This window comes from Bombus pyrosoma, linkage group LG15 (genome assembly GCF_014825855.1).
Source record: "Bombus pyrosoma isolate SC7728 linkage group LG15, ASM1482585v1, whole genome shotgun sequence".
Lineage (NCBI taxonomy): Eukaryota > Metazoa > Arthropoda > Insecta > Hymenoptera > Apidae > Bombus > Bombus pyrosoma.
This window is the reverse complement of record NC_057784.1, coordinates 1,959,352-1,986,830: the sequence shown is the minus strand read 5'-3', so window position 1 is coordinate 1,986,830 and position 27,479 is coordinate 1,959,352. Positions and strand designations below refer to the sequence as shown.

General features: G+C 37.9%; 2 protein-coding genes and 1 long non-coding RNA gene across 3 annotated transcripts in view; 2 read left to right on the top strand and 1 right to left on the bottom strand.

The window, feature by feature from the left end:
* The window catches only part of LOC122575476 (suppressor of lurcher protein 1), a 299,608-nt gene that overhangs the window by 122,716 nt on the left and 149,413 nt on the right, over nucleotides 1–27,479 (bottom strand). The gene's annotated exons all lie outside the window — the stretch shown is intronic.
* The window catches only part of LOC122575508, a 116,642-nt gene that overhangs the window by 87,965 nt on the left and 1,198 nt on the right, over nucleotides 1–27,479 (top strand). Inside the window, exon 3 of the mRNA XM_043744539.1 lies at nucleotides 22,524–22,654. Coding sequence (XP_043600474.1) covers nucleotides 22,524–22,654 — 131 coding nt within the window. The remainder of the gene's footprint in view (nucleotides 1–22,523; nucleotides 22,655–27,479) is intronic.
* Nucleotides 24,442–26,114, top strand: LOC122575517. The gene is made up of 3 exons (XR_006319452.1): nucleotides 24,442–24,459; nucleotides 24,940–25,289; nucleotides 25,378–26,114. It is a non-coding gene; the product is annotated as an uncharacterized LOC122575517 (long non-coding RNA).

The window sequence follows — 27,479 nt, the reverse complement described above, 5'->3', positions numbered from 1 at the left end:
CTGCTGCAATTGTCTCTCGCTTTTTAACGTATATTTCATGTAGAATGATTTGTTCATTTTGTCCCTACATTATCGCGATCAATTTTCTTTGATTTTTGTAAAATACGTACAATGCGTATAATATATAAAAATTATTCCAATTGTACGAATCTATTTGAAAGCAGGACGTATCACAGAATTATCGCGATAGGATTATAATATTACAATAGGGATTTACTATAATTTGTATTAAAATTCGATCGCGTATTGTAAATATTACAATATAACCCTGGACGAACGGTACATTTTCAAATCTGGATACGATCCTGGTTATCAATTATACGATCGTTCTCATTTTATCCTTAAATCAACGTTCACTTCAATTTATTACGATATTATATCTGTTACATTTCTTTTTCCTTTTGAATCACGATTAAATATATCAAGCCACACGCGCTGTATCAATAATAGTGTACTCAATTATATCACTAGTTGTCTCATTAATTGATTTGCCAAATAACGTATGTATGACGTGGACGGTTTCCAGTGTGTTAAATATATTATTTGAACATATTTCAAAATGAATCTAGATTCCGAGTTATCGGGTTACCGTATTAACGCGGTGTTAATGTAGACTGCACAAATAATTGCGCTTTAAACAGTAGTCTTGCATATTTAAACTAATTATGCGATTAAAACGCGCAATGTTGTAAAATATCGGCACTCCATAGCAAATAGTAATTGAAATAGAACGATTGTATTCTTGTTGATTGGGAAACGCCGACGTGATTCTACAGCGATTTAAATAAGACAATCAACATTTTATTCGTTTAATCAGGATGTGCGACGCGTGTGACAAAAGACGCGATCGATCTAATTAAATCGAACACGGAACAACGATAAAATAAAATCGTCGCTTTCGTGTAAAGATAGATAAACGCGAGCTAATTAATATTTGACATAATATCCCTAACAAACGGCCGATACATTGTATCGTTTGATCGATCAGCCTGGCAAAGTGAATTGATATTCAGATTATGTACAATGAAAGCTGGATAACAATGTAGCCAAAGCAAAGGTAGTTTCGATACTATCCGCTTCATGATAATAACTGTCACCATTAACTCACTGGGGCGCTATCAATATGCGCAAACAAGCATGCGTTCGCGTCACGAGCTCACGGGTCGACGATTAATTCGTTAATTGGCGCGTGTGAAGTAGTCGCGAGGGGCGAAACGAGGAACGGAAAGAATGAGGCAAAATTAAATGCCAGTGAGAATGGGAAACAGTCGGATGCAAGAAACACGGAAACGTGCGAGTACACTGCTGTTCAAAAGTGTCCGGACACTGGCTTATTTTTGATTAGACGTATCTTAATTACGTAATTACGGTCCACCACACACGCACCTTGCTACGTAACTGATCAAATACATCGAGTTCGCAATGATCTGCGCGTGCATCGTATCAAGGACGTTATCAAAAAAGAAAAAAAAAAAAAAGAAAAGAAAGAAAGTATAAAATACCACGAAAAACAGGTAAATCATACAAATACATTATCGAAATGATTGACCGCAATGTTGAAAGGTGATGAAGAATTTCGAAGAGACTGGCGAGCTGACCCGGAGGAAAGCTAAAGAGGACCTGTCGTTCGAGGAGTCGCCATCGGGAAATTGAAAATTAACGGTAAAAGTGCCGCTTTAAATTACCAATCCATTAACTTGTACACTCCGATTAAATTCACGCATACCGTTGCTACAGAATCGATCAAAGTGTTCGTATACTTATGCACGTTGGTGTAGGAAAAAATTACAGTCGGTGGGCGAATACCTTCGTCATTAACGCTGGGGATAATGTTTTTTTTCTCCTGCTTGGCTGCTCTGACTGGTATAATGTAACTGGATATATCGCGGCTGAAGGAGATGGATAGGAAGAGCGGACGAAGTGGCATCAGGGATGAGAAGAAATAGAACAACAATAGACGCGAGGGCTGGTGAGGTAAACGATCGGCCAAGGTAGCGAGAAAGGGTGTCTAATTACGCTCGTTTGCTACCCTTCACCCTGGGACGACTGTAAGCGAGCATCCCTTCTTTCGTTAGTTCTACCCCTTTTTTTTTTCGTAAAAAAGCCCTTATTTAGTTTAACGAGAGGTAGAATGCACGAGCGAGTTTGCGACTCGGCATGCCGCTTATGGTGTATTCCTGCCCCGCACAAAAGCCACGAAAATGGAATATTCCGTAAATCTTCTTATTCGCGTTCTCTTCTATGTCCGATCGTTTTCGACGTTCGTTATCGGATACTTATCATCGGTTATACTCTTCGATCTTTTCGCGGACGCGGTTCCTGTATCAATTCACGGCGGTCTCTAACGAATCAAACGGCGTTTTTACAGATAATAATAACGGATGAAGAATTCCCTTTTCACGAGGTTATCGCCAATTCATTGGAACCGGTTCTGTTAAAATGATTACGTGCTTCGACGTTACCTTTGAAAGAAGTCGAAAGCGCTAGTCATCTTTAATTCCACCAATTCCGCGAACCATTCTTCCAATTTTCATATCTCCATCTTGCACTCGTCTTATCAAATAAGAAGGTTTGGAATGTTTCAAGAAAATGTTTAAAATTGAAACGAAAAATCATGACCGAGACTTTTTGTATAATTTGTTCAAACTGTGATGACATTTTTGGAGAAAATATAATTGGAACGAAACTAGTCGAAAGAAACTGGCAAGATTAATTACCGTATAATTAATTACCTAGCATATTAATGTTACATGATATGTCTCATATTCCCTTTGGAATATCGACATTTCGTTTCACTAAAATATCTATAGCGCGTTAGCAGATATTTGTGAAACGATGAAGTAATGAAATTCGAACAATTTGTTATTTGTTAAGGGATCGATAGTGAAAATATTGGTGGAATGCACCCTTGTCAGTGGACAGTGACACACTTTTTTTTGTAACAGTTGATATGTAAAACCTAATCTGCACGCGTGTAAGCTGAATTAATCTGTACAAATAGCAACGCTAACGCATCGAAGTTATTTAAGCTTGTTTTATGCATTTCGTGGGCAACAACGTAAAATTCTCGCAACATTCCATTACATCGCGAAAGCCTACTTCGCTTTTAATTCATGCAGTATGCATTAAAGGTATTTACACGCAACGTGTTTTGAATTTAACATCATGCACTATTATTCAGTCGGACATCATTTAGTCAGATGCAAAAGTGCGAAATTTACGCACGATTAAAAATGGAAAAAAGAAATGTAATACTAAGTCGAGATAAAAGCGCTTACTTTATTCGAGCTTACTGTAATTAAAATGTTTAATGAGAGTACACTTTTCGCACTTTATAGCTACAGTTAATATAACAAAATTTGAAGTATTTTTATAATACCATATGTTCGTGGTTCTAGCTTTGTACTCAGAGTTTCCAATCTGTCCAAGTTGAAAAATGACTTTCCAATGTGAAACGTTTGCATGCTACGAGCACACGAGTCCGTATAAATTTTTCACGGTATCGTATAATTCGTATTTTCTAAAATATCTCTCGTTTTATGTCCAGTCTTTCAGTTCTAAAGTAACTTAAAAACGGTACTTTAATTTTCTACGATAAAATGTCGAGTCCTGAGACGGCTGGTTACGAAAATGTGAATGCAGGAAATATCTGCGAAATGCAACGAAACGTTAATATCGTCGAAAACCGTACGCCCGATTTCCCATGAATTTTTTATCGCAGGTCCATCGTAATCCGGGCCGAAATTTCCTCTTAACAAATGTTCAAGCGTGAGATTCATTGGCTTAGAGGGTCGTGTCTCTTCTTGGTGCGTTCGATCCAGCTGAAATTATTAACTAAATCAATGCGAGCAGTGCGATTGTGTTAACGAATCATATTCGCCGTTCGGAAGGTCGGAAACGCCTGTGGGAGTATCACTGCGTTAAGTCGCGGTGAAACAAAAAGCCCCAGGCGATTAAACGAGCACCGTAGAATTGCCAAGGACTAGTTTGCAAACCTGCGACTCAAATTATCGTTAATTTAAATGCTCCTACTTGCATTCGACGCGCAGTCGTGGCAAACGAAAAGCGGATAGGATATATATATATATATGTATATATATATATATAGAGAGAGAGAGAGAGTGAGAACACAGTTGAAGTTTAAAGGGAACGCCATAAAAGCTTAGGCGAGAACTGGAACGCCGATGGAGCGCCTGAAATTTTAATATCGCCTATGTGTTGAAATTGGAAATTAACGCCGTATCGAGTTAATGTCGTCGCGGTGAATCTGGCGAGGAATATCGACGATTCGATTTGAGTGTTTCGCCGGCCCGTAATTTGTCGAGCGACATTTTCGATGACACGATTACGACTGGAAAATTCATTTCCGACATTAATACGCTGATATCGCGCTGTTAATTATGCCGCACGATACGCCTGCTTAAGGATCAATGGAAAAAATTAAACGACTCGACGCGGAATTTGTGTAATAAACGAAGACAAGAGAGTGTCTTTCGTTTCTTTTTTCCCCAAGTAGAAAAATTGTAGTTGGATCTGGAGAACGCAGAGAGATCGAACTTGAACGTACAATGAATCTGCATAGTTATGTACATTTGGTTGAAACTTTAATTCAATTTGGAGGAAATTTTTATAAATGGCACGAGCTCAAACTCTGTTTCCTCGCTTGTACTATGTATTTTTTCATATATATTTCATTCGTAATTTCTTTCGTATATATTTCACGCTAAAATCGTCGAGTATTTATTTAAACAGAATCGTTTCCACTGAGCAGCGATATAAATTTTTATCTCGATTTAAATTCGTTAACGTTAAATTGAAAGTCTGTTTAATAGCTTTCAGTGTCATGTAGAAATGTTCATTTAGACACTTAATTTAAAGTAGTCGAAGCTTGGAACGTTAAACGCAGCTTCAATTTATGAATATACTCTGAGCAATGTACAGCAATGTACAGCTAAGAGGCACTATAGCTATCCTAGATGACAATGTTAAGCATCCTACTTTATATACACGTTCTTAAGCTAAGTGACATATTTCCAATAAAGTCCATAGACCGACAACCTATACAAAAATCAATTTCGCCTCTTAACACGATGGTTACATCGTTAACGATATAATCAGCAAATATGTGTACCGGTATTTAGTTTCTTTTTAAATTAATACCGAGTAAATAATATTATAAATACAGAGCTATTTCTGCAACTATCTGCAAATCGTTGTACATAACTGTGTACACGCGAAACTGAATTGAAATTTACGGATCAAAGATCGTACGGTATTTTCTTTTTCACGATGTTTCCAAACTTTTGACAATCGACCGTCGTTTAGTGAAAGTAAACGGAATTAAGAAGGCAAACTTTTAATCGCATATCACGCAATACAATTGTACTGGAACCGATAGGAAGAGCACGTGAAAATATTTCCTTGAAATTGATTCATTCGCGAGAAGCCATCGCGCAAGGACATATTTTTACAAAAACAATTTTCCTTTGACAATTCCTGTAAAAATTACAACGGAAAAAACGCCTACGCTGACGGCAGATATTTTCTTTCCGCGTTCACCCTATTTTCGTGTACAATTTAACATCGACAAAACTATCGACAGAACTCGTTATATTCGCTACATAACAGATCGCGCGGTACGTGTGCATGTGCGGTCCGCCCTCGAGCAAAATTTTTCATTTCCCAAGGATTTTACTATCCGATATTGTTGATCACCCGTGTGCGTCCAACGCGAGTCACGACATTTTTATTCCCCCCGTGGATTCCATAGAAATCGCGCGGTATTAATTGAGACGCAAAGTGCCGACCGACGGTAATAATTCTCTTTATTTGCACGTCCGAAGCTCGGTTAACATTTCGACGATCGTTGCGCGGACTTCATTATTGTGCAGTTAAAAGTCGCGACAATTATTAATCCCGTCGGTGAATAGCTCGGAAGAAACGACGTACAGCGTCGGTTCCAGTGACTACACATTTGTCTTTTTCTTTATGGTATTATAAATGTGTAACCAAGAATATGACTTTTAGAATAGATGTTCTTTCTATTTGATGGCGTTGGCGTATAGAAAAAATGACGGGAGTAGTTAACGGTGAAATTCATCTTCTTCGCGAAAGAATATAACACGCAATTAAAAATACATTAACCCGGGCTATAAATGTATTTTCGCTGATAATAGTTTTCGTTGATAATAGTTGGCTCGGCCAGCGGGGAACAACGATGGTATTTAACTGTGAAATCCATCTTGCTGCGATGTAACGTAATATACAACGAAGGAAATTCCATCCCCTTCTTATCGAACCTTTCTTTTATACCACGCTAGATGAGCGAAGACAAAGGGTTTCCTCGTCCTAGTGAATTCTTTGAACAATTTCTGCAGTTAACTTTTCCACCAAGCGACGCGCGCCTACTGCCAACCTCGAATTTCTATATCTGAACTAGCATCTCCATTTAGCAAATAAAAAGACGTTCCATGTTTTTAACTACCAACAAAGCACGAGATATATCGCACATTACTAGCACTATATCAGATGATTGTTATTCGTATGGTAAGAGAGTTTGAATACAAAAATTATTGAAATTCATAGCGTATCGAATTGAACTTTATTTCATTCGCAATCATAAATATATTAGGTTGTCCGAAAAGTTTCTTTCGTTCTGTGAGGAAATAATAGACGCGCTACGTTTTTTGTTTTATATTATTTTTGTCCAATTACGTACGATCCATTTTGTTCTGTTGAGATAAACACCGCGACGTTTCACAGATTTGGTTTCACGTTTGTACGACGGTGCACTGTTGTGGAAAACACGTTTGCGAAAGAAAGACACTTTTCGGACAACCTAATATAACTTAATTAACATTATGCAATTTAATAAATATAGGAATTTAGCGAAGATTGAAGAATATAATCGGGCGGGAAACGGCTGGAAGAACGCGGCAGGATTGATAATAATTCCAAAGTCATCCTTTTTGTATTTGACTTCGCCATCAGTAAACCGGTAATTCTAAATCCGCTTCGTTCTGTTTTAGCATTCCAGCCATCGAGAATTTTAATTGAATTTTACGAGAAAATCGCCGGAGTATTTTAAAATAAAATAAATTATTTAATAACGGAATAAAGTTCTTTCTGTTCCCTAGCTCTTTTTTACATCGCTGTTATAGCGACACAGCCCTCCAGGGCATAGGAGACAATGTATTCTTAACATACGACCGGATACATTATGACTACCTTTGAAAACGAACTTTTAGCCACATTCGTTAAGCCGATTTCCCAGGACGCTCTATGGAAACCGTTTGCATTATCGATAGGGCTTACCGTTGGGCCAAGTGATCGAACGGTTCGATGCTAAAGGCTACGTGGAAGTTAGGAAAACGTGAGTAATCTCACGAACAACGACACGTTCCCTTCCTCTCTGTCAGTGGTATTGGACGTTCCTCTATCCCGAAAAAAATAACCATAATTTACCAAGTACGCTGCGAGAATTCGTAGTAGACTTCTAGATGGGAATTTAAAGCAGCTGAACATTCTCTGAGACTATCTTACATACATAAATCCCGATTAATTTCCATCACTTGGAATAATGCCACGCATATTTGGGAAATATCTAAAAGAAAGATTATTGCCGTGTCTGTGTGGTCGATGGTGACACGATTCTCACTTTAACAGATCAAAATATTTACTCTAAATTATGATACACGAAAGAGAAACTTGATTGTTTCTTACGCATCCCTTACGAACATTGATCGATCCAATTGTGCGAGCTTTTGTCGCTTAACTTGGTTTAACGTCTAGAATGCCTTAGTAACATGAAGAATTATGTAAAATTTCTAAAGTAGGATTAAAAAAAAAAAAAAGCAGGAAAAGAAACAAATCAACAGAATTACCGTGATAATATTATACGTATTCCTAAATATTTTATAATATTTGAAATATGCGTTCAGATAAAATGCTATATACGAGAAAATATTTCAATATTCCATGCTAAGCGTATTCAGATTTTTATATTTTACGTTCCGTTGATTTTATTAAATAACTAACATTCCAGGGCTGAATCAGCGATGAGCTCCTCCAAAAGATGAGCCTCATTTGACCTCAAAGGTTCAAGAACGTAAATGTTACTCATCGTTCCTTCGAGTGTCCCTTTAACCTTTTGCACTGGAAAAGTAGCTCTCGCCTGCCACTCAGCCTCATGCAGCAACTCGAACAGCGACTCGGAGGCAAAATTAACAGATATGTATGTCGCAACGCAGCAGATGGATTGTTTGCCTCTTTGAATCTCAGTCAAGGCTCTGTTACAGTTGATATTTTCCAGGATTGCAGATCTATCACACTTTCGTGTCACTGTGACACAGCCGTATTATCCGTCTTTTTTTACTTTCATTTTCGCTTGCATTCGCCTCCACCGATCTGCTACTGATCTACAGGTCAAACTACGCGCACAACAATGAAATAGTCCCGAGAATTAACGTTCAGTAAATCGTAACACTTCCCACAAGTCGATATCTTTTCTTCAGTTTAATACGACATTATCGTATAATTATTAACGTAATATAATATTAATAATATCATACAATATAGTATTAATATTGTAATGAATAGGATTATATAGCGCGTGTGGAGATTGTTTGGAGCGAGGGTGTGAAAGAAGAGTGTTTAGCGCTTAAAATTTTCGCGTGAAACGGTGTGCGCGGCTATCTAAAGTTTTAAGTGGATATGCCCGAAATCTTTTAGAAATGGCTGAAAGAGACGGAGAAACAAAGAAGAAAAAATACGCGTGTGCAAGCTTAAATGCTTCTGCAGAATAGGTGCGGGGGTTAGCGAAGAGCTAGCTAGAGTCAAGAGTTGAGAATAGAGGGCGAAGAAAGAGATTTTTTCTTTCGCAGAGAATTAGGAGTAAAAAATGCTTCGAGCGAGGAAAGCCAGAGTGGTTATTGTTACTGTTATCTTATTATACGATATACTTTTCGTTATTTTACTCGATATTTTACGAATCAAAACCTATCTACGATGTTCGAAGAACGTACTATATCTCGTTTCGTTACTTGAAATAAAAATTGTTTATGGTATTTTCAAGAACAGGGATAAGTGGTTTCGTATGATAAAGGCAAAAAGCCTTTGCACGACATTCAGTCTATATTTTAGATTCGATCTGGTTAACTGAAATGTGTGCACGATGGCTTAGATTTTTTCAAATCTACTGTATATCGATACGATGTGATATTCAGATACGGTTTCTAGAACGAGGATATTAGAGTTGTAATACGTCGTTGAATATCGGCAACGATATTCCGACCGTACAGTTTCTTACCATTCTACATTCAAACATGTCTTGAGGATTTTGCGAAGGATACGTATATTCCTTCGCGCATGCAAATGTAGAACGTAAATTTGATACAGAATTTAAAGTAAATAATTGTAAGGTAAATAAAACTGTTCAACGTATTATCTTTTTGTATCATTTAATATGCAGTTATCGATATAGCAGACTTATATTTCATCATGTCCCAGGTATATACATATATTTTTAAAATCACTTTCGTCAGATCATTGCTGGGTTATTAATTCACTACCGCGTGCGCTTAAGGTCATAGAAATCTCTGTTATGAAAGAAGGGAGCCCTATACTATAACTATATTGCCATCATTCCTTTTTTAAATATTTTTTTAGCAACTTGCCGTACGTCCTACATTCCAGACGTCAAGCAAGCAACATTTTCCTCCATGTTCTGATTCTAGAAATCCTCTCTCGTTGAACGCGTTAATGGCAAATCAGAACGTCGCGATAGGTCAGAGTAGACGCGTTCGCGGATAGAAATTCGGGCGTCTCCTTCACACCGGTCGTCTTATTTCACCGTAGTGGACGTACGAAAATTAGGAACATCTGTGACAAAGAAAACGGATATTCGAGGGAATGGAAAGTAGCCAAGTCTGTCGCAACGAGAGCCGGAAGATGCGAGAAATTCGGTGGCAGTGGCGGAGGAGCGCGGTATAGAGCGCACTTTTGCTCGTGCATTCATAAAGCTGGGTCATTGCCGAGCTGTCGAGTCGGTCTTTCTTGTTTCTGCAGAGCTGCGTCGAGATAAGTAGCTGCACGGTCTGCGCGCTTTGTTTGTTCAAGCTTCTCCTTTCTTTGCCTTCCTTCTTTCCTCTTCCTCTTTTTCATTCTTTCTTCTTCTTTTAACTGCTTCTTCTCTTTCTTCTCTTTGCCGCTTTCCCCGTCTTTTTCTTCCTTCTTCTTTATGCGAGCAGCGTTGTCCCTACGAAGAGACTCTGGGTCCTCTTCACTCGCAAGACACGGTCGTTACGATGCATTAATTATTAATACAGACTTCTGGCATCTAATATCCACTTTGGCTTGCTTTTCTTTCGGCCGCGTTATCGTCGTATTTATCTCAAGCACCTCGCAAATAGCCGATTCGTGCTGCTGCGCCCTTCGCGCCGCCGCCAGATAATACCGGCAAACTTAATGACCGCCATAAATCACAAATGGCTGGGCTAGCAATTGTTATTATTCTTTGCTCGCTTACAAGCTGTTACGCCCGTTAAACGTCGGATTTCATTACCTGCCTTTGCATTCGCCGAATCACCACGCTCCATCCTGAATATCGATTGTACGACTAATTCGCGCGACAGACGACTTCCGATCGGATCGACTGGATATACACCGGCTCGTGAAAGTGTTCGTTTACCATAGAAAACTTTTACGTCCATTTTTAACGTGTTATTAAATTAATTAATATCGATATTTTATTACCGCTATAACTTGTACATAACGCACGGAATGTAGAGAAATATACGAGATAACCAAAGTAGCGTCGGTCGCAATATTTAGTTGCGACGAAACAAATTTCTACTTAGGTTCAATTTCGTTAGATGTGCTCGTAGAATATAGAAAAGTATGAAACTCGTTCGGCTGGTAAAGAAACTACTAACGAACTGATCGCATCGTTTCTTACAAGTAACAGGATATTTTCCTGAATTTGTTAACGCTAAGAAAAGAAATAACACGGTTCGTTGACATAATCCGACGTATGCCGTGCGAGTTATGCAAAATCGGGGATGGAAGGAAGGCGGAACTATAATGCTCGACAGGCTGGCAAGCAACGCAGCGCTCGTTATCGACGTAATCGATTTCCAGCTGGATCGGCCGACCCCGGGGGCTGTACGAACATTTTTTACTTATAAATGCTGGCAGTTCGTGGCGCCGAAAACGCACCTCGTTATCGTGATTTTTCGTGCATGTCGCTATTGTAAAATTACAGCCTAACTAGGTTTGCCGTTATTCGAACGCGGGGATCCAAGGGTTGCATAAACACGTCGAAATGCATCGACCCGAAATGGCTGTTGCCGTCGTTTACCGAGCCGGCCGTGAATAAAATGATTTATAAATTGACAAATAACGGTCGGTGAATACAGATGAAGAGAGAGAGAGAGAGACAGAGAGAGTGAAAGTGAGAAACGAATTTTGTGAAAAGGGACGAAAAATTCGAGGAAAAAATTGGAAAACGAAGAGAAAGATCGAGAGCAAGGGAGATCGAGGGAGATCGAGGACGACCCTCTTTTTATTTTACGTGACTGGTTTTTACCACCATCAGCGGCGATTGAAGTTCGGGAGGATAATTAATTCAATTAACGTGTGCGAACTCGCGCATGCATTAAATACACCAAAATGATTTTAATTAAAATCGACGAGTAACTACAGCGACGGCTAGCGACCTGATCGTAAGTATGTGTAGATGTGACATCGTTGCGCGCGGTCCTGGTATTTCTGTCAAAAACCGTGACAATATACATACAGTTGCGGACAAAAGTAAATGGGAACAGATATCACTCAAGTTTTCTCGAATATGGCTTGTTTGTACAAAAATGTAAATCTCAAGAATGATCTATACATCATAGAAGGGTAACGCTTACCGATTACGCTTATATAAAGCGCGCATAATGCGATCAAATTAAATACAGACGTACAATAAAATAACTAGAAAATAAAATCGGAGGAAACTATTCAAACTGTACCAAATACGATCGAGTGTCGTAATATTGATATATATATATGAGTCAACTATATAACATTAATACTATTTCGATTGAACTCCATTGAAACGTACTTCTATTAATTCTCCGCTTATTTTTGTTCTCCACTGTACAATTACGCGCGGCCTATAATCAAGAATAGTCGTATCGGCTGACGTTAAAAATGCACAAAATTGGGAAATTGCATACGAACAATGATAGCCGTTGCGGTATACACAAATGGCCCGCGGAGATCGTAATCGGTCTGGTCCAATCGTACACGGTCATCAAAAGGCACAACTCGACGACATTGTCGTTTCGAATAATTATTATGAATAGAATTTTCCGGTGGTCTGCCGCCGCCGCCGCCGCCACCGTGTTTTGTCAATCAATCCGATTTCGCGTGAAAATACTTCCGCCTCCACGGCTGAGCTATTATTCGCGTGCTCCTGACGTGTACATCGCGTTACATCCCGTTTACGTTACACGTACATGTACGTTACATGTACGCATCCTGAATTCACGGATGCGTTCCTCTGTTTCGCGAAAATTGCACGGTCTATGTCATCCACCGTTATATGCAACGTTAGGTCGATAGTAACAAGACAGTATGGATTCATACGAGCAGTTTTTCGGAAAAGATATTGAAAGCTATAGGGAAAGTTTGCTAACGTAATAACGGCAGATGGGAACGTATTGCGAAAATTTACGCTTGTGGATTAATCATATATAAATGATAGATCTTTTTATCAGAAAGATAAACGAAAGACACAGAATTTGTTATAGATGAATTCATACGTTGCGAATAATACCGAAAAGAAAGTAGAACGGTAGCAAAAAGGTAGGAATTACAACGGATATTGTACTTTGAATATTTTATCCGCTTTTGTGTATCGTGCGCATCATAGTATTTCAAAATTTCCAATAAATGCATAAAAATTCACGGTTCAGCGATCAATAATCAAACACATATAAGTTAATCGACAATTTAATTAAAATGTATCTACTCCAATAATAATCGTTAAACATCGCACAGATAGGAGTTTTATTCACGAAATAATCTCTAATAATAAACCGTATAACGTTCGCACGACGAATGAAAACTGATCTAACATGCGAATAGTTGTCGCAACTTCTGAATATCATGGACCGAAATCTATTTAATAACTAAATTTTCATAGCTAATTCGCAAATTGAGAAACCGCAGTGGACGCGAATTTGATTTGTGACGGTTTGAAATGCAATTTGGCGAAGCATCGGTCACTTTGTAATGGCTTTCCCGTGCAAAAATATAGAAAGTCGCGCAGCGATAGAAATTCATGATGATCCTCGACAAAACTCGTTTGATTGGTCCGCATGAACTTTCGTCAAAATTGCATCTCCCGGTTCGATCTGATTTAACGATCGAATTCTATCAACGAACGCATGATAGAGGTAATGAAAATCTACCCGCATAGATTTCAGCACGAACGTGAATTTGATTTGAAGCTATTCAGAATAGTTTTCCTCCAAATACCTGACATTCTATGCCACTGTCGGATTCCCGAACAGAAATGTTGGAAATACGAACAAGCAAAAATTCATGAGGCTTGTCAGCAAACCATGACGTTTGTCAAACTTGTTGGGAATCGTGTTTGCTTTCATGCTGGAATTTACTGAATTTAACCGAAAAAAAGATCGGATATCGAGAGCAATAGAATTTTGCTTTGAATTTAATATAATCGGTTTTATCTATTGCCGAATTTAACACAAACGATAGAAAAATATGGAATGTCCGAGAAAAAATGAGCACAGTAGATATGATTATTTTAAGCTTAATATACGCAGAGCAGAGAACAGCGAGGGATATTAAATATTTCTATAACCGAGGAATAAAGTTCTTGTTCTACGAAAATTAAATTCTTTTCGTATCGCACAATTATTTCTCTTTTCATTCGCGTAGTAACGAGAATGTTCCATATTTCATGTTCATAACAAAAATTAATTTCCAATGAACAGTCGAATGATCTTCATCGCATGCTGCGCCGTTGAAATTGTCAAAATTTTACAAAAGACTGATCAGAATGCAGAGGCAAAATTACGAATTCGTTGGTGCATAATTAGGTCTGATTTAATAATTGAATTTTGTCGAACGTAATCAGATTCGACTTCATCGGTGATTCCTGTCCGGCGTAAATGAATTTATATCACGAGTCAAGATACAGCAAAGTCGTAAATTAAACCATCGTGTTGCAACCTTGACTGATGTATTAGGCTGATAGACACTCGGAAGAAATCTTTAGAAGATCGTATGTTAAAAGATGTATAATCTTCCGATTAGTAAGTCAGTAGTTCTTCTAATATTTATGTTATAATTTGTGGCTCAAACATCAAATCGGCTACCGACTAACGAAGGGATGTCTTTCTTTCGACTTTGTTTCATAGAATGGACAAGATCGTAGGCAGTATACGACGTTAATTAACTTGTGTAACGTTGAAAATCATTAACTGTTTTAAATTTCTCGATCGGATTACCTTCCACACCGTTGTCGTTTCACATTTCAAGAATAGTTTCAGCTACGACGCTGAAATTCTTGTCAGGCAGAATGGCTTTTAATGCAACAGGCCAAGAATGACCTACTTTATATCTTCAGAAAGTGGTACGAAAGCTTAGGTATAGTCTTAAAGGATGGTTTAACGTTACGACAAACCATCAGTGTCACTTCGCCATCACAATCTCAACGTTATTATGCTATGTACCAAGTATTCGTATTTTATAACATTCCGTTCTATCAAATGAATTTTTTACCGCGATATCTGTAATAATCGATGTGCTAAATTCATAGCTGAGAATGTTGCAGTTGTTCATTCTTTTGTTGAACGTTGTCTTTGAACGATATCCACTTTCATTGCTCGATGATATTGCAAAATTATTTTTATACCAAAGGCAACACGCAATCTTCTTCTCTTACGCGACAAATACAACGGAACGGGCAATTCTTCGATTAATTGGAGCAGTAGGAGCATCGACTATCGTTGGTTGCGGCGTTCTGCACAGCTATAAGGCATGCGTGTCGTGAGTCGTGATTGCCGATTATGCTAGCGCAGTCGAATGTGTACTTACACTTGGCCGTGGCTCTATAATCGCAGTAAGAGAACGCGGTCTAGCGTGCGTCGCGTCAGCCCAATAGAAGTGGCGCGCCGCACTGATAGGATCGTTATATTGGCAACAAAGTCGAGCCACCTCGTTGCTGCTAGCTGTTAGCAATACTTCGACGCTTCAATGTATTTACACACTGCAGCCTGTCCGGTATCCACGGATTGCTGTCGTCGACGACCAAACCCATTGTTGCTTCTATAGATTCCGTGTCAGTTTCCAAACCAGCTCTAATAACCTAACTACGCTTCGCTTTGAGTTTCTCCAACGGATCTGGAAAACGCTAACTCACAGCGATACTGTTCCTACTTTCTCACAAGGAACAGCTAGAATGGTAGATTCGCTGAAAATTCTTATTTCTTTATTAATTTTAAGACTAAATACGTAGTCTTGTCTAAAAGAAGATGATCTTGGAAGGTAAGAGAAGAGCTCGGACGAGAAAGAATCTGACGTCGATTACGGTAAAGATTTGCATGGAGGAAAAAAGAAAAGAGGTACGTAATTCAAGGGAAAAGGCAAACCTTTGTCTATGTATATTTTATAAAGAGTCGTTCAAAATTAGAAAAACTCAAAATCAAGAATGCTCCATTGTAAATCTATGAAATTATTGCGAAGGAGATCACAAATTGGTGATTTTGACCACTCTGGTGATCCCAGCGTTAATCGAGTAAGTTAATTTCCTGTGCACTTTATTCGAACAGTATTATGCATGATTAATGTTGGGAGAGAAAATACCAGTAGATTTCGTTTGCGTCATTTACGTGGGTAAAACAACGTTTCACCGTGACCAAATCGTATTTCGCCTGGAGATGTGACGTTTAATCGAGGACCTAGGAAAAATATTTGTCAGCCAGTGGGGAATACTACTCGCTCAACTGATTTAAGAAGGGTGGTTACGTCGGTAATAAATTCGTATAACTTTATAGCCCGCTGGCTCGTATCGTTATGTGCCATTTCTGTACAAAGAATGGAGTTTCGCTAATCTTACGTATACAGGTAAAGAATGTTTCCCACAAGATATACACATCGCTAAATGTTTCGTTAGTTTTATGCTTGTTTTCTAATGCTTACTCGTGCTATATTAATTATAATAGATACATATGGCGGCTACAAAAGGTAATCGTACATCGTTGCATTTATATTGATTACGATGCACGATGTCAACTTACACACGTTCGATGTTCTCAACAATTTACAAGTATGTAAAAGGAATGTATGCCGTCGTTTCCACAGCTCGATGCTTTAATTCTTAATTCTTAGTTGTTAAGTCTCCTAATGGAACTCGATGCCCGCTTCAAATATTAAAATAGTTCACGAGGATGGCGGTATGGTTAGCAGTATCCGCGTTATGATACCTCCGCGAGCAATTATTTTAGGATTACAGCCACTGCTTGCCGGTTTCATACACGGGCACGTCGTTTTCACTATGGGAAAACTTTTAATATTTTCAAAACGGCTGCATTCAGTCACATAGTCGCTAGTTATTCGTATCGATGCGTTAACCGTTTTCGACGAACGCTGACAACAACAATCAGTGTATCGTTCGCTCGAATAAATCCCTGATATCACTCGCGAATCACCTGTCCATTTCTATTTCTCTACAATTGAAAAACAATAAAACTTTCCTGCTACCGTTCACCTGTTTTCATCGCGAATAAAATTCTGTTTTCTCTCTTCTACAAATGAAACTCGCGTACATTCAATATCGCTTGGTATTCGACGCAATTATCTATCGATCTAATATTTCAGTGAAATAATCTGGCCAAATATTTCAGTTGTAACCGCGTACTGTAGAGATATTGGGATAACGAACGAATCAGGTATCCTTACATGTTCTTACGGGGGCATTCAGGTGTATATCTGTCGGTGACGCGTCTGCAAACATCGTTTGGCACAAAAGCGTGTTTAGATCCCTGTCACAGATTGGAGGAATACTAGGTAAATTTGTATCTATCCCATTCGAGGTAGCAACGGTTCTTACACGGTATGAGTTGAAAGGTACGTGTTTCTCTGTGGAGCGTTATCTGATCGTCGGATAAGTTTGAATTACTGCTTTCATGGCTCGCTTTGGATCTTCTGCATTAGTTGTGAATTCATGTGTTCTCCCGGCTAATGAGATTCTTGGTTCAGGTATGAAGGGAATTAATTTGCCACAAGTGACAAAATACATTGGCCTCGAACCAGTCCAGTAACATTCACTGACTCGAGAGACGTGTTTCTTTAGTTACATAACGATGAACGTTCTTCTTCTACCTTTATGATTATAACACGAGAAGGACAATATCGTGGCTAAATTCGCTTCAGATAATAATACGTAATAATACGTGTTGAGAAGTACATTTTATATTTTCTAAAACATTAATGCCTTTCAATTGCCATAAATCAATTTTTTACTCGTCGATATAAAGTTGGAAATTTTGCCATGAATATACATTTGCAATTCAACGCCACTCAATGACAATCACATAATAATCGAGTAATAATATTATTCAACGTTAACGACAGAACCATAATTTAACAATAGCTTGACAAAAAACGAAAGAATTAGAAACGTACTATAGATATAAACGTATTTCAAGCATCCACTTCAACGTCTTCGATATACCACAACAGGTATTAATAATCTACATATCGCGATTGTATTATTTCCCATGAAATACGCTTGTTCTACACACAGTCGGTTTTAGATTATTCAAAACTAAACGCAATCGAATAAGCAAGTCGCATTATTTTCCCGGCGAAGTCGTATTAAAAATTTAATAACGCCTTGCCATGACCGTTCGCTCCTCCAGGTGTTTCAGGACGTGCTCCAACAGCCTGTCTCCCCGAAATAATTAAATTCACTAGTATTTACCATTCCATTTATGCGGCCTCGTTGAACGAAATTTCACTAGGAGTTTTCCATTGCCGCGAGGAAACAGAACGAGTGAAAACGTTCGACAAAAGAGACGAGGAAACAGAACGAGAAGTATCTTACGTTCTTATCATCGCCGGAATAAATTTGAATTTCGGCAAAGAATCTTTCATTCGATGTTAGTGAACTATTTTTACGGAGAAGTACTCGCACGAATCAGGAGAAACAGTCACAAAATTATCAAGCGTTTAAGTCCGCGAGAGCACTTTCACGAATGTTGCTCGGCCTGTTCGCCATCATTGGCAGGCCGCCAGATTTTCTCTACATTAACATTTTCGTCGAAGAATGAAAAAAGACAAAGATTTTCCAGCCAGGGTCCCGAATAAGGTATTACCACGTTGGCCGTGCTCCCCCTCACGCCTTCATTCTCATAATTCTCGACCTGTTTTCGTCTCTTTTCATTCCCGACGTGCTCATCTCCGAGTATCTGTCTCTTTCTCACAAATCTGACACTGCAATCGTTTCCTAGCAGCGGGCGAACGGAATAATGAATTCGGCCGCGTACTATTAGATTACGTTACGTTGACACTTACAAACGCTGCGATGAATATGATATCTAATTTAGGGGCATAGATATGGCTACCGTCGAGGAAACTACTCACGAACCCGCTTTAACTTGGTGTCGAGAGCCGTGGCGGTCGGACGGCCATTAAATTGAGACGGCACCGTTTCTACCTCTCCAGGTGTACTCTAAATAATGCATACTGGCTACTACTGCATAATAGACGATCGTAAGATGTCCGTTACCGCGTCGCCGTCACAAATGAGCTAGTCTCTGCCGAAATTTTTCAGGCGTTCGGGATCACATCGTCAAGCGGATGCCGCTAGGTGAATTCTGTATTTTCTCTCATTCGAGAATTTGAGGCATTTTCGGCCAGACTTGGAATCGTTAACTTGGTATTGTTATGATAAATCTTGCTGCGTCCCGTACTGTTCAAAGTCTGAGAGAAGCAATGTTAGTCATAACAATGGCACACTCGACGATGTTAAATGCGACAATCCTAGCCATGAGAGCGTCAGGAGTCTGGCCAGGTTGCCTTTCATGCGTACAAAACGTACATGGTAGACTTATAAATCTAATCTATATAACTCGTATACATTTTTTTATAATCACGTTAAAAAATAAATAATATTTATTTACATTCGAATCCACATCATAAAAATGGCATTTGAAGCGATGACACTGGCTACGCCATTACCACTTATTTTGCCGCTTAGCGCTTATCGCTCTGTATGATCACGGTTTTACGAGGATTTCTACAGTCAAGACCTTCGTCGGCCAAATGTTCAGCCAGCAGAATTTTCAAAACCGTTCATATCCGTGAGAAATGATCCTCATTTTCGGCTTTAGTGAAATAAAACAGCTGAAATAAAATACCCTCAAAAATTCTGCTTCTTCAGAATTACTTATGCATTTTAACATATATGAAGATATATAGCAGGAAATGTGTAAAGTCCCAAGTAAATTTTTAAGAAACGATTAATTGTTAATAAATGTTATCTTGATGGCAGTAGAAACTCTTCGTTCGTCTCATGCAGGGAGCTTGAAAAGAACAGAAAGACAGCAACTAAAGATAAAGGTATGATTCAACAACGATTGTTATTTGGAATTTTTTTGACGATTTTCCATCCATCTATAGAGCTACACGAACAGCCTGATCCTTGCTCCCTTGGGCAGAACTCGTAGTATCATATTCATTAAAGGCACGTTGCTTCTATAAGCAGGCTTAAGTTCCTTTTTGAATCTTCAATAACCTTATATAGACTTCATCAGTTCGATTGAAATTCTATTCGGTAAGTTTCATAAACTACTAAGAGTTAGGGTAAGTCCTGCCTCCGCTCTTAGTGGTTTATGAAACTTACCGAATAGAATTTCAATCACATTGACGAATCGACACCGAGTATCCAGTTTGGTAAATTCAGGCTCCTAATTATTCACCGTAATCCATGTAGGATAACGAAATTATGTCTACAATTTGTTACACCTATTTAGATTTTATTTCTTTAGCGATATCCATAAAAAATCGAAATTTTAGCAAATAGCCGCAATCTGTTCACTCGAACTCGACGATGTCAACATGGCAAGTTCGTCAGCAAATTTTCGTGTTAGTGGTAGTCGGATTTTGCATCGGGTTCGTTCACAAAGTTTCATCCTTGTGCGACTCGTTGATAAGGCATCAGGTTCCTCCGCACGTGATTCTATTCCTAGAGCTCCCTGATAACGCATCAAGTTCCTCGTCTTCAATATTCCCAGCGGCTCCATCATTTCCGTCAGGTTCGTCCGTGCATCTTACTAATAAATTGATAAACCATATTCCTTTAGAATATGGGATCTCTCGCCGGCCTCTCGCGCTACTCGAATCTCGTAATAACCTCCACGCCCTCCAAAGGTGAAAAGTTCCATAATCAATGCTAAAGCTTTGAAGATTAATTTCGACTTTGGTTTCTCAAAACTACGAGAAGATTAATTTCCATCTTGTCTACTTACGATATTTGTAACATTAAGTTATTTCATAAGTAATATTGTTTATGTATCCAAATTTTATTTGTCAAATTGCATTGCGATCAGCGTATTCGAAAATAGTTGTTTCATTTTTTAATTCACTTATACTTCTCCGTATTTGATTCCCTATTAGCGATAAATGGTGGCAACAAGAGGGGCACTTATGTAAAACACCTGATTCATCGTTAAAACTGTGTTGATTGGAAGTACATACATATGTTACGTGAAATGTGAAACTTTACGTTTGCATAAATCCTATGTATAATGAATGTATGTTACCTTCGATCGTTAATTCAAATGTTGCGGGACATTTGTAATCAATTCGATAAAATGAAATTTTCAGCAACGTGAAATACCGATGGATTAAAGATGTCGATCACGTAGATGAGTTTATTGGCACGAACAATGTGCAAATAAAGTGTTCGATATATTTCACACATGCATGGTCTTCGTATAAATGAATTCGGAACGAAAAAAATTTGTTTGAATTAAGAGCTGTTCATCAAAAAGTGTGATCAAATTTTGATTCATGAATTTTTATTTCTAGACGTCACATAAATTATTTAACTTAGATCGTTCTATTTAGTACCTAATTGGAATATAAACATTGAAACTGTAATTGTTCAATCTACAGCTTGAAGATCTTTTCGTGGCTGAAATATTTCTATTTCAGTGGAAACAAGACTATGAAAGCAAAGAGAATTGCTTCTACTGAAATTTAACGTGTGTATTTTGAAAACGTAGTTAAAACAGTAATCTTCTACAATTTAGTTAAAAATTATATTTAATTATGCATTATTCTACATTATTTTTTCCAAACCATATTTTTCTTCACCGAGAAAAGATCACGATGCCACGAAATAAATTACATAATAATAACGTTGAAGTATTCTTGAAAAATTCACACGCAAACATTCGACCACTTATTTTCAGAATTTGCATGTGCTTTGATTAATTCATTGAACATTAATCTTCTTTATGAATTCCTTTTATCGCGAACGAAAGTTTGTTAATTATATCGAAATATGACACAAAACAGTATATCCATAATTGAAAGATTGTTTACCGTTTAGCGATCATCAACGATCATCGCCTATACTCCATTATTTTGCGCTTTGTTTGCCCGTTTGTATGTGATTTCGCTTTGGCCACGTGACACGTGTTGTAAATAGATCAGGACTCGGATGAAATGAGGCCACGGTCCGAAATCTCGATCGATAATTCACAGCCCACGAAAGTGTAATTGAGTTTTATTGCATTTTAATCCAATGAAAGCTTGTCCACGTTACTGAAATGCGATAATCAATTCTACCGCCATGGTAAACGATATTCGACACAGATGGAAGGCAAATGCGATGTGACACAAGTCATCTTCATTAATTTACAAACAATGATGATAAGCGATAAAGTACTTTTCACATACTGTTCTCCTGAATTTACCTTCAAGATGCTTATGCGTCTTCTTACACTAAATAAACTTGTGGCTACTGAAATTGAAAAGTTTACAAAAATACTAAAAATATTTATCGGTCTATGATCATTTTTCTATGTGTCATTTATATCTTTATACCCGGTATCGGTGTCAAAGAAACATACTTTGAACATGACAAGCAATTTCTACTGATACTTAAATTGATATTTAAGTTAATAGATCAGCGATCATGTTCTTTTCAGTCCAACTGTGTACGTACAGTGGTTCCAAAACATATTGGTATTTATTATAGTATTTACATATTAATTAATTAGGTCCAATTATACTACATTTCGCACCATTTAGTACTATTAAAAATTTGATACTTCAAAGATCAAACGTATAGTACCTGATTAAAAAAATGCTTCATTCAACAGTGTGCAGCCATTGTAGATTGGAGTATTATGCTGTTTTCAGATACTAACTGACACTGATCATTTGTTACAAAATAATGGGACAGAAAATATTACAGTTTCTATCTCCCGTAGGTTCTACGAAGCAGCTGCATTCGAAAGATTCTAAAGACAAAGATGACATTTCATGGGGCACGCTGACTGAAAATGCTGTGTACGCTGTCACGCGAACGATCAACAAGTTTCCTATTGAAGTGGAATTAAAAGTAAGGTATAATAAGATTCACGGAGAGAATCGATTTCCTGGAGTAGTTTCGAGTTGGTTTTCAAGCGGTTTCTCCTGGAAATTGTTTGGGATAAGTAGGGAACGATTTTCCTAGCCAGCGTATAACGAAGTTACCTTCGAAGGCATCGACGATTCGTTAAAAATCGCTAGTTGACTCGTCGACAAACGATAAAATTGCTAATTAATGTTATCGGGTTAGATCGATGGCGGAAAAACATTATGGTAATAATGAAATAAAATACGACTCCGGAGGAAAAATAATCCAGACAGCGCTGTGTCTGTAACATTCCCGCTTTATGTTTCGCCGATCAAAGCGGGATATCTCTATAAATATTTACAGGAGTGCAGCTTTTGAAAGTAATACGTGTAAGGTGGAAGATATAGAGGTGTGCTAAACTTATTATATAATGTAACATCTTGTAAAATGAGAAAGAACAAACGCTCGATGTTTTGAGCACTCAATTTAAAGAAATAGAGACTAGAATACCGATTAAAATGCATTATACGAGTTCAGTAAAATATGTATAGTTAACCCAAGTTACGAAATAATTATTCTCCTAATTCTAGCCATTTCATAATAGCGTACACGATCAATCAATATCAATTGTAACACAAAGATTTACGTATCTGTCTCCAGGTCCAGCGCGGCGCGCTGTCGTTTCGTCGTTCCGCTTCTCAACTTACTTTTCCAATTACCTTCGACTGCATTTTCATTTCGAATGTGTCGGACCATTTTCCGTCAAGTTACACAGGTCCTCGGTGTTCGTTCTGTCCGCATGAATACACCTGCGGCCATATACATATATACACACGAGGAACCGCACGCTCGTTTGCTCGTCCGTTCGTTCGGAGAAACTTCTTCGAACTCCTTCAGATCTTTTCCCCTGGTAAGCTGATGATCTTCCTCAGGTCGGGACTTCACGTCCGGTAGTTCTCGGAGAATGTATTCGAAGAGTCTTCAGCAGGGAAATACGATATAACAACGAATGTAACGAAGTATAATTCCTCGGTATACATGTATATATATACTGTACAGGGTGATTCATATATGCATGCCCATACATCGGCGGGTGAGTCTACACACTGAAGTAAGTAAAAAGTATCGTATGAACCATTCCTATGTGGTTAAATTCATTCGTTTAAACTTTCACGATGGTCGATGGTTGACGGTTCATTTTTCAGGACCAATCGCGTTATACGTTGAACGTTACAACTCGCTTTTTCAGAGCAAACCCGAAACAGTTTCATGTTCTGCAGAAGCGAATTATAACGTTCACGAAACATTGGCGCAAAAGTATAATTAGAAAAGTATAAAACGTAGAACGCATGTACGTTTTACTTGTCTTAATGGGTAGATTTATCCCTTGGACCCGCATTTCCGACTCACCCTGTAGATACCGTGGCCTGGCGCACAATAGCAGATCAATGTTCCAAAGACTGGCGGATACAGTTTCAAAGAGTAATATAATTAGCAGAGGCGTATTCGAGCAAGCAAATACATCGGCCTGAGGAGTTTCTAGAGGATCCTATCGCTCTCCGCCACTGTGGACGTGATCTTTATGCTCCTCCATCGGTAACGAGGTTATTCAGCAACGGCGCCGGATCCATTGTTTACGTTCGTCGGGGCTCGTACAAATTTTCCTCCGGCCGCGGTAGAAACAAGCGCGGAACCGACGAGCGAATGGGACAATCGCTGGGATAACGCTTCGTTTCTATGCTCGTGTCGACCCGGCCCTACATAAAGGAACAATTTGTGTGACGTTTATACGCGCATCCTCCAACCAGGTGAGCGGAAAACGGATTTTGGAAAGAGACGGAACGACTGTTTCTCTCACCTAATATTCTTGTAGATTCAAGCGTGCTTCAATTAGCTCCGCGCGTTCGCGTACCATCAAGAATTAGTTATTGTGAACGAACCAACCTCTGTCCCGTCTGCCGCCTTCGAAAGGAGCTAAACAACTTGATTTACAAGTTTCGTTCCTCGCGTAGGGTAGTTAAGAACGCTGTTACGACGGAGTTATTAGCGCCGCACAGGATTTTACCTTGCACTGTCTCTTGTTTCTATGTTACATCATACAGCTTTTGAGACTTTATTTTCTCGTTGAATTCGATTCACGTCTTGAACCCATTCGTTTCTTAATAGCTGACATATTTTGCATTTTCCATGTTTAACTTCCAATAGATACGTATGTAGTTATAAATGTCTGCAACAATTGAGATTAGATTTACATGGGATTGTTTAATTTCTAATTTATTTATTTACAGTTTCTTTCAGTAGGTATGCATTCTATGTTGTAACTCAGTCTTCATAAATGTAATTCAAATTATGGTTTATGGATGGGGTTAAGTTATGGTTGTGTGTTCTTTTCACACGGTATACAGTTTTCGTCTGTATGTCGGGAAATGGCACTTTAAGAGGAAAGGTTCATCTGTATCGCTCAACGAAGTATCTAGATTGTCCGATCTAGCATTTGTCTCACAAAAGAGGTCAGCGAACCATTACACCCGTAAATTTGGCAGTCGATCTTAATTTTCAAAAGAATGACTCACAATACAATATGTAAACTATCTAAATGAAGAAATTGCATTAGTTTTATTATTCACTTATATTCTCCGTAAGTGTTTTCACTACTCAATTACATTTATCTACGTTCAAAAATATTTTATAGAAATATATGTAAATATATTTTAATGTTAAAAAAGGAAAGATAATATAGAGTTATCGACCAACTAACATGTGGAGAAACACTAAATGGGAGTGACTTGTCGGTGTACAACATAAAATTAGAATATGAAATTCTAGCAATCTCTTTATGGATTAAATGTTGGCACGAGGGAAATCCAGGCTACAGCATAATAAAGTATAATAAAATTAGAGCTGGTGGCGGAACAAAGGTGAAATATGAAATGATGATGCATGAACATGTCGCATAAAAATAAAGAAGTTAGCCGCGTATCGCAATATTGCATAATTCTTTGTTCCATACAAAAAGAATTCACTATTCTTCATGTGACGGTGAAATACATTTAAATTTGAAAAGCTGTTGCGTAAAAATGTTCGATAATTGTCAGAGAAATGTTCGTGAATATCAAATATAAATCGAAATTTACTTTATGAAATAAAATGTAATTATTAAATATAACAAAAAGCGAAATAAAAGCTTGATAAAATTGAATACCACCGGCTGCAAAAACATATCGCAAAAATGATAAAAGAGAAGAATGAGTTAGATTAGTTTTCTTCAAAAATTCTAAAATTTTCCTTGCCTATATTATGTCAGTTTACTAATGTTTGATCAGTGATCGGATCAAACTTTTAACTAAAATGCATTTTGAAATATTCGGATTTATCAACGGCAGGGATGATATTAACAGTTTCGAAAGAGATTCAGCCTGATAAATACCCTTATATTTGCATTATAATGGCCTTCGTAAATATCGTGAGTACCCTTTTGTTTGACTGAGTGTAATTTACGTAATTTCATTCGTAAATCGGGATTATCGAGCTGAAATGGCAACGATCGTTTGGAAATTTACGTGGGTAAACTGTTCTGCTAGGAAGCACACAATAAAAATAAATTGTTGAAGATAATAATTGGAAAATATATTTGGTAGCGAGAAAGATAAACGGAGAGAGAAACGCACGCATCAAAGAGACAATATTCGAAATTATGAAGCGTAGAGACTGTTTGGGTCGGTAGTCACGTAAAATGATAGAGATCGCTTCAAAACATTGTTATTAAATTTACTATTGAGAGGAATGCAATTCTCGTAACTGTAATACAATCAGCGTTTCACGTGATGCGACAGAACGTGCTTTTTGCATCGCTCACAGTTCAACCTCAAAAGTCAAAATTTCGTTACATTACCGATAATGTTGGGTGACCAATAAGTTGCATCATGTGTGATGTGCTCTGGTTAAAAGAGATTAACGTGCGAAAATAGCTTTCCGAGATAAACGTGTTGAAAGTACTATTTTATTATCAAAATTTATCATTAAAATTTATTATTAACCTTTTCACTCGGGTATTGCCTCTAGGGAACACAAAGAGATTACTGGTGATTATGTAGCTCGAAGTTACGCAAGCTCCAAATTGTTTAAAAGTATATTTCTTCAAGTTTCGCCTTCACATTGTACTAAAAAAAACAAATGAGGAAATTAAAAATACGTCAAGCTCAAAGGATTAATTTATTATTAAAACCACTTACAAATAATTTGTAATTTTTGTTACTTATTTATTAATTGTGCAGCCAATGATTACTACTCTAGAAAATGGGAATTATCTCATTGAAGCAAAAAGTAGATATACTTTTGCCTATAAAAAAAGTCACAAAAATATTCTCAGCACTCTTAGAAATTCCTAAAATTATAATATATTCATTAAAAAATTCCATGGTAAGTGTTGGAATAGGGACTTGTATTAACCATTGTATGTAAGGCGAATCTACTTGGATTAAAGTTTGTGGTTTGGTCAACCACGTGCGTAACATTCGCTAGCGTCTACAATTCCATTGCTTATTCTATTAGAATATCAGAGGAGCCACGTACACTCCAAGTTAACGTCACTTTGCTTAGAACAGACAATATGGTAAGCCGGTAAGAACAAACCGGGACTAGCAGTCATCTTTATAATGCATGGAACGCAGACGTAACTCCTCTTAGTTATGTATGATTGAACATTTGCTTAACAAATACTACAACATTACTATGGGTCCGCTTAAGAGTAGATCCGATTCACGGCAGACTGTAATTTTATATACATAGTAATGCTGGGATCTAAGCAAGAAACGTGAAAGCCAATTAT